The sequence below is a fragment of the Papilio xuthus genome, unplaced genomic scaffold (genome assembly GCF_000836235.2).
Source record: "Papilio xuthus unplaced genomic scaffold, Pxut_1.1 DF827756.1, whole genome shotgun sequence".
NCBI classification, from domain to species: Eukaryota; Metazoa; Arthropoda; class Insecta; order Lepidoptera; family Papilionidae; genus Papilio; species Papilio xuthus.
The window spans coordinates 1,790,202-1,799,032 of NW_013530893.1; the positions used below are offsets into that span (position 1 = coordinate 1,790,202).

General features: G+C 35.0%; 1 protein-coding gene across 1 annotated transcript in view; it reads left to right on the forward strand.

The window, feature by feature from the left end:
• Positions 1-7,773, forward strand: part of osy (ABC transporter oskyddad) — a 30,216-nt gene extending 22,443 nt beyond the window's left edge. Inside the window, exons 5-16 of the mRNA XM_013310060.1 lie at positions 1,133-1,258; positions 1,587-1,680; positions 2,342-2,527; positions 3,340-3,584; positions 3,923-4,166; positions 4,455-4,632; positions 4,865-4,980; positions 5,057-5,127; positions 5,242-5,339; positions 6,062-6,229; positions 6,664-6,771; positions 7,180-7,773. Coding sequence (XP_013165514.1) covers positions 1,133-1,258; positions 1,587-1,680; positions 2,342-2,527; positions 3,340-3,584; positions 3,923-4,166; positions 4,455-4,632; positions 4,865-4,980; positions 5,057-5,127; positions 5,242-5,339; positions 6,062-6,229; positions 6,664-6,771; positions 7,180-7,373 — 1,828 coding nt within the window. The 3' untranslated portion in view covers positions 7,374-7,773. The remainder of the gene's footprint in view (positions 1-1,132; positions 1,259-1,586; positions 1,681-2,341; positions 2,528-3,339; positions 3,585-3,922; positions 4,167-4,454; positions 4,633-4,864; positions 4,981-5,056; positions 5,128-5,241; positions 5,340-6,061; positions 6,230-6,663; positions 6,772-7,179) is intronic.
• The last annotated feature ends 1,058 nt before the right edge of the window (positions 7,774-8,831 follow it).

Sequence of the window (8,831 nt, forward strand, 5' to 3'; positions counted from 1 at the left end):
GATATTCTACCTTCCGTTCTCCGCTAAAAGCACTTTCTTTTTCCATAATTTCTTCAACTTCATCAAGAAAAGAGTGGAAAAAGAACTGTGGGAAGGGGAGAGACTACATAGGTTCCCTTAAAATTATCTGTTTTTTGTATTTTCATGCTTATCGTCTGCTACCTAATATCGAAACTTTCTTTACTGTTTAATTTTTATATTCATTTATTTTGATACAGAGGCATAAAATACATATAGTATGTATTACAATAAAGTAATTCATTTAGTCTCAGAGTGATTTTATTTAATAATTTTTTTTTTATATCATAAGGTAGCAAACGAGCGAGCGGCCACCTGAAATCGCTGATATAGCGAAGTGACCGTTGCCCATAGACATACGCAGTTTCATATGCGTTGCCTACCTTTCATCGACGGAGGAGAGGATGCACAGAAAGAAAATACATTCCCTTTCCATGCATCCTCTCATCCGGAAAGTCCACTTCCACTTCCCATCCTTTCCTTATAAGAAAAAGGTGGGAAGGGAAAGAGGACTAAATTAGGCCTCCGGGACGCACACTCATCAGACGAAACGCGGAATAGCTTCCACTTCACGCCTGTCTTTTGTGTGGTCGTGGTATTTCGCCGGGCGAGCCGGGCCAATTCGTGCGAAGATGTTAAAGCGGGCTGTACCATTGTTAAATATGTTTGCGATCATTGTTATAATGGAAACAAAGAGCATTACATCATTTTTGTAATTTTTTTGTCTTTTTGTTATTTAAATTATTGTATTATATTTATTTTATAATATAATATATTTTATTTAAAACTATTTTAACATTCAATTAGGTAATTTAATTATTTTAACATGTGGGAATCTGTTTATTCATAGCAAAAATCTTTATTAATAATTCTGCGCACTAAAGTACGTCATTTTTTTACGGCTTTAAATAAAGTACCAAATCAGCGTTTCTACAAGGTTCCAAAGCAACACTTAGTATCACTAATTAAGTAACTGTTCATTAATTTAATTATTACGTAATAATGATAACATAAATTGACTTACTTTGACTAATTTTAGTAAAAATAAATTGGCACACATAGATAAGAAGCCAAAAGTGTTTAGGACGATGTAATAATGATATTTTTTCGACAGACAAGTCAAGAACTTATCCGGAGGGCAACAGAGACGAGTTTCGCTTGCAGCTGCATTGCTGCACGAACCTGAACTATTGATATTGGACGAGCCAACTGTAGGCGTTGATCCAGTATTAAGACAAAGGTAAGATCTTAATAAGTTGAAGATCAACTGTTGAAGTTTAACAGTAGTTTGTCAAACTTATACTTTCTTGAATCCGACTCGAAGGACCAACATAATAAAGTAAAATGTAGTTAGCTTCATTTAGATTACAAAACTATTAATATTTTCTATTCAACCGATTGACATCATCATCAGCCCACTATGCGTCTCCACTGAGGGGCTAAAAGCCCACTCTATTCCGGGATTGACTAGGCCATAATCAGGCCCAAAGCGTTTTGGTTCTTGACATCGTGGCTTTATTATTATGGTGATTTTGTTATATGCTTGATGTAAGTTATATTTATTTCAGTATCTGGGATCATCTGGTAGAAATAACAAAAGGAGGAAGGACAACTGTCATCATCACAACTCATTACATTGACGAAACTAAGCAAGCGAATATTGTAAGTAATTTTCATAAATTTATCTGCGCTACATATGTACCAGATGTCGTCTGCAACTTTACTCAATTACTAATTAATTCGATATGCTATAGTATTTTAATTTTTTTTAATTGGTGTTACAAATGTCAAAGAAACTTATATACAAACGGCTAAACACTCACATATATTCGTCCGATGACGGCAGCGATTAGTTTAGAGTCTATCGGGGGCCCTTCATCAGGGTGAATGGTACTGGTACTATTTCGCGGACCCGCGTCCCTCAACTCACTGCTGCAGTGAGCGACGGTACGCGTCCGCGAAAATTTTATTAGAATTTCTCACGATAGTTTGAATAATTTAATGTCAAGGAAATTTTAGTCTCATCATATTAAATGATAACTTTTCAAATTATGCGTTTCTAATCTGCGTATTTTTTTTGCTAATATTCTTACTAATAGTACTAGTAAGACTACTACTACTATTAGTAGTTCTACTGATATTATATATATTCTTACTAATAGTACTAGTAAGACTATAAATGTCAATATTACGAAGGGAGGATTGATGTCTAGATGAAATTCGTAACAGCGATAGTTTGCACTCTACAATAATATAGTCTTTAAAATCATTTTTTAATAACTTTCATGCGGGCAACATCTAGTAATTATATAAATTTCTACAGATCGGTTTAATGCGTGGCGGTCGATTCCTCGCAGAAGAGTCTCCGAGCGAGCTGATCCGTCGTTACCAAGCTGAGAGTTTAGAAGACGTTTTCTTCAAGCTCGCGGTGCTGCAGAACCTGGGGAAACGTCGTCGCTCCAGTATCCTGGCTGGAGTGGTGGAGAAGGTGGAATTACCAGCGATACCGGTAAGATATAGGGAAAAGACGGCAAAGATGAAGTACAGAGTACTCATAAGTAGAGTGGCAATCGATAGGGCAGGCCTACGTTTAGCAGTGGATGAATTCAGACTGATAATGGTGATGATGATATAGAGAGTTTTTAAACGTAAGGACGTTGAACTGCAAGAGACACGAGAGAGGCTAGGTTATGGCTGTAGTGTTTTCATTTATTTTGCAGACTCAAAACTTATCTATAAACTAACTTAAGGTTTTTTGGACAAAGAAATAAATGAAAAAATAGTTTCTGGTTCATTGCTCTTCAATTGTTTGAAATATTTGCGTTTGTTTTTTTTATAAGGGAAATGTGTTTTTAACGGTATAAATATGTTTTCCGAACGGTTTGAGGGCACAATAAACAACACACAAATAACAGGCGATGCTTTGAGCCTATACAAATATTTACTTTCCGGGAAGGTATCACGGCTTTAGCGATTTAAAAGCTGATATTTGTATGTTTAGGTAAATTTGTAATGAAATATTTTTCTACTGAAGTATTTACGAGGTCTTTGTAAGGTCAATAATATTTTACATAATTGATTATTAGAAATTCTTTTTGTTGTTTGTTAATATGTTTATTGCCCTAACAAATTCTTATCGGACCAGATGGAGATTCAATGTCTCAAAGTCAAAGACCATTTTAGTTGATAAACCAAATCTATTTCTATTTAAATTTCACCAAAATGGGTTCAGTAGTTTTTGTATGGAAGATAAACCCTCTAGGGTACCAACAAAAAAAAAACATTTCTCTAAAATATTACTAAAGACAATGTTTCTTCTAGGACCCTGCGGCCATAGACTTAGAAGAAGCGGAGATAGGTGAAATTTCTGGTGAATTTGGCGACAACGTATCAATGAGTAGCAAGAGTCGAGTAGTCGTAACGCCAGAATTGATCGCGCCAGTGGAAGCCCTGCCTCCCGAAGAGAAGCCACCGACAGGTTGCTTGGAGCGGATAAAACCTATGAAATGGCATCACATGAGGGCCCTGCTGTGGAAGAATTTCTTAAGTCTATTTAGGAATTGGGGGTTAGTATCAACTCAACATGCTTCGTTATAATGAAGCATGTTTAAGCAAATTGCAATGAATCCTTCCTGTAAAATCCGAGCGTGATTGATGTAAGAAGACATCATCAGCTCTCTGTACATATCCCACTATATGGGGATTTGGTGCACGTGGTTTTTATCCTCCAGATAGATTTGCCATTTTAGTGGAACTCTTGGTGGTTTTATATCATCTTTCACACAATCTCTTACTAAGTTTAGATACCAGAAGACTTATCCATTTATATACTTACCTTTTTATCTATTCAGAAAATCTTATGATAATGGGACCATCCATCTTAATTGCATTTCTTCTTCCACAGTCTCATCGCATTTATCATTGGTCTACCGGTATCACAAATGGTATTGTTTTGTCTGGCAATTGGACATAAACCAGTCGGCTTGCCCATTGCTGTTGTTAACTACGAGTTAGGACCAAATAGTTCTGCAAGCGATTGCCATTACGACCCGAACTATTGCCCTCAAGACCCGGAGACTTATGAATGGAATTTGACGAGATTCAGTTGCCAGTATCTGGATTATCTATCTAAGAGACAAAGCAATCTGGTAAGTATTTATGCTATTTGCATAAAGCAGTATATTTATATGATTTTTGTAGTCCTAGCATGTAATACTGTTCCTGAAAGTTTAATAAATTTGATTTGTGATTAATCTTATGTCATCTAGATAAATACAAGATTTTTTGTGATATTTCGGAGATTTCTTCTAAATCAGTTGAAAGAAAAAAAAGTGTTGATGACTCTTATACGTTAGCAATTATAAGAAAAATATTTTCTTAAAAATATTTCACTTTTGTAATTAAAAACGAACGTCTAACAATGGAAACGTTTTCAGGTTTATTACCCGACCAAAGAAGATGCTATGCGGGCTGCACAGCGAGGGAAGGCTCGTATTGTTCTTGTGTTTGCTTCCAACTTCTCTGAGAGCTTACAAATGAGGGTCACGGATCCGAGGCACGCGGATGATGGCACTATAATGAACTCAGCTATGGAGGCACATTTAGACGACACTGGTAAGTGTAATTGGTGGTTGTTCCCGAAATGTCTTAGAAGAAAACCACGCGAAATTGTTTTCTCCAAAGTTAAATCTTTTTACTCGTATGGGACTATATGAAGGTGGCATTTGAATGTTTATATATAACTTCGAGGCTATAAATGCTTAAACATTTTAATCAGTGCGGTCTCATTTGATTTATATTCTTACCTGGAATATTACAGTAAATAACGTATTAATTCTGTAAATAGACAAGCAAGTTGAATGGATGTTGGCGCGGGAATTGCAACTGGCATTTATGGCGACGACTGAACATTTGGCGGAGATTTGCGGCCTTCCCCAGCGTATCATGTCATTACCAGTACATGTATGTATCCAAGTTACTCTTCTTACTTGTTTTTATAATGTACATTAGATTTTACTAATTTCTTCTCATTTTTTAGTTCCAGGAACCCATTTTTGGTCTTGAGGATCCGGACTTTACTGATTTTGCTGGACCTGGAGTTATACTTACGTAAGTGTGCAATAATTTACATCCGCTATTTGTTTAATCTGTAGTTTTTTTGCTATTGTTGCTTTCTTACATTTAAATAAGTAGTGAAACTAATTCGATTTTTTTTATTTTTAGAATTATCTTCTTCTTGGCTGTTGCTTTGACATCAGGCTCTATGCTAGCAGAACGGAACGAAGGCATATTAGAAAGGTCTCTTGTATCTGGAATTACCGGTAAATAATATTTTTGGAATTAATTGTCATCATCTCCTTACTTTATTCTAATTAAGTAGGATTTTAACAAGTTTACGTTTTCCTAATCATTATATCCTTCATTATTTTAGTCGTTCCTTCTTTAATCTTATCACCTGTTAGTTAACCATCGATTTCCTTTAATACCCAGTTATTCAGATTATTGTTTAAAACTCTCTTTATAACAAGTCAATACCATAAACTAATATATAAATGGCTAAAACACTCACGTGTGTTCGTCCAGTGTCGGCACCGACTAGTTTCGAGCCCATTGAAGACCCTTCATCAGTGTGAATGGGACTAAATTAGACGGCAACACCTCAGCAGTGGCTGAGTACGCCCTTGACACGGGAACCTCACATTATATTAGGGTCGACAAAGTTAAAGTGTTGGCCAGTGAGAGGAACTTTATGTCTCGGAAGCATCGTGTAGTCGTTTATATATTAGTTTATGATATGTCACACGAAAGTTTGAATAATTTAATATCATGTTATTGGTTTTTACCTAAATATATCATTTGTCATCATCATTAGCTCACTGTATGTCCCCACTGCGGGGCTTAGAGCCTACCCTAAATCAAGGGTGACCTTAGTCAACCACACTGGCCCAGTACGGGTTGGTTGTCTTCACTCATATCTTTGAATTTCTTCTCAGTTATGTGCATGTTAAATCACGACTTGATGTTTTTTGTTTGTTCATTCCAGGTACTGAGATACTCTTTGCGCACGTTCTTGTACAGATGATAGTGATGATCATACAAACAGCGATGGTTTTAATTCTCGGTTTCTTAGTCTTTGGCCTCACGATTAACGGTCCTGTTGGCTGGGTTATAGTACTCACACTTATTACTGGACTTTGTGGAATGACATTTGGTAAGTACCGCTTAATAAGGAACGTAAGAATTTTGTATTTCATCCCGAGAATATTCACTCATCGAAAAATCTTGGACTTGTAGCAAGAATTTGATTAACAAGACAGATATTGTCGAACGGACTATATTATACTATTATATATTTTGAGGAGAAGCGTTGGAATTCCTCAGCTCACTTCTCCTCCCCACTGAGTGGCTTGGAGCCTATCCTAAGTTAAGGGTGACAAGGTCATAGTCAAAGCTGGCCCAGTGCGGGATGACATCACACATATCTTTGAATTTCTTCGCCGATATGTGCAGGTTGCATCACGATGTTTTCCTTCGCCGTAAGAAGAAGAGATAAGAAATGTTTCGCTACGTTAATATTACTTCATGTTTTAACGTATTTATAGTTTTAAGGTTTAAGATTTTAATTTGAAAAATAATTTCTTTCAGGATTCGTCGTTTCATGCATTTGCGACACTGAAAGGACAGCGACTTATTTGGCACTGGGTTCCTTCTTGCCTATGATGTTGTTATGTGGAATTATATGGCCAGTTGAAGGTAATATTTTGATTGCTTTTACTCGTTAATAGATTATTACTTCAACCATGATTTAATCCTTAATATCGTCTATTATTTTTGTCTTGTTAAAACTCCACCAATGTTTTTTTTTATTTGCTACGTGTTGAAGATGTATATAATGTTTTAAATATTAAAATAGAAGGGCCATTGCTAAGCAAAAATTCTTTACGACATTAATTGACTTCCAAAGCTTTCTAATATCCTATATCTTACTAATATTATAGATGCGAAAGTTTAGGTACATGGATATATGTTTGTTAGAAGGAACGGATCTTGATGAAATTTCGCACAGATGTAAAACATAGTCTGGAAGAACACATAGGCTACTAAATACACACACTACAGACAGACAGCTGACTAATGTTAATCTTATATATATCTTTCCAGGTATGCATAAAATCCTGCAATGGATCAGCTATGTTCTACCTCTAACGAAGTCTACGGAGTCATTACGATCCATTCTCCAGCGTGGTTGGACTGTCACAGTTCCTACAGTTTACTCCGGATTTATTTCAACTGTAATATGGATCATTGTATACCTTACACTAAGTATATTGCTCATTAAATTTAAAAAGGGATGAGTTTTAGTGGTTACAGGAAAGAAGTACTTAATACGATAGGAATAGAGGTGATTATTATGTTATAGTTGAGTGTCATTTTTGTGAACGAATGTGTTGTAATCATTGTGATTGTTGTGTGATAAGTTGTGTATAATCAAGGAGGTTTTAAGCGGTAACACTATTTAGTATTTATAGGTTATAATAGGCTATAAATTTGCAATTTAACTACAGGTGTAACATAAATCGACCCAGTCCGACGAAAAGTGTTACATCTGTTATGATGTAACTCTTTTCGTTGCGTTGGTCGTTGTCAACTTTAGATTAGAGGTTAGCTGTTGGGTATTATAATTTCCTGTTTATATTTTTCTTTTGTATTTTACAAATATGTGAAAAATGCGAATGCTTTATTTAATTTGGTGGACTGAAGTTATTAACTATTTAAATTTTGTTTACATTTATATTTAGAATCAAATCTTTGTCACGTATTTTTATTTTTAAATCCATTTTTTAGTAGTTGCCAGTAATGTTATTTTAAAAATCGAATAACTTCGAAGTACAGTGGCGTCCGCTGGCGCTGTAGCACATACAGAAAATAAATCTGTGAATTTACGTTTGATATATGCAATTTCATTATTATAAACGACAAGCAATTAAATTATTAAGGAATGTTGTAGACACTATTAAATTTAGAACACTCGATAGATTAAAAAAAATTGAGGACATGTGTTGTAGTTTTGTTGATATGCGCAAATAAAATACCATTTTTGGCAACTATACCTATATAAATAAGTCAAATAAAAATGTACTTATCACTGTCTGATCTATGACCACAGAAATTTGTTCTTTGCACTCTTATAATTAGCCAATTTCGGTGCAATGGGTGGTTTATTAATAAAAAAAACATTAATCATTCGTTAGGACGTTAATCAACTTAGGAATGTGCTATTGTCAAATGTTGAGTACCGTCAGCAAATCTCACTTTATAAATGATTACTTTTGGTGTACCGATATATTTGCATATCTTGTCTGTTACGGTATTTATGACGCTGACTGTACATGAGTAGTTATATTATAAAATGAATAAAAATTAAGTAGCCTTAGTTCATTTCACACTTACTAGTTATAAAAGTTATCAATGTTTAAAATTTATGAATTAATATTTCTTTTCATTCAAGTATTTTGCGTCTGACATCTACAAAAGTTACTATAATCCGTTGACATTGAAAATTCATTTTCCGAGAACGATTTCTATTCGTTTTCCGATTTGCATAAAACATCGTGATGCAATCTGCACATATTTGAGATATGTGTGAAGTCAACTCGCACTTGGCCAGCGTGGTTGACTATGGCCTAATCACCCTTAACTTAGAGTACGCTCCGAGCCCCTCAATGGGGACGTATAGTGAGCTGGTGACGAATAAATTAAACACATTTTGATTACGCAATTAACATTTATATCCATATTTAAGTATATTAATT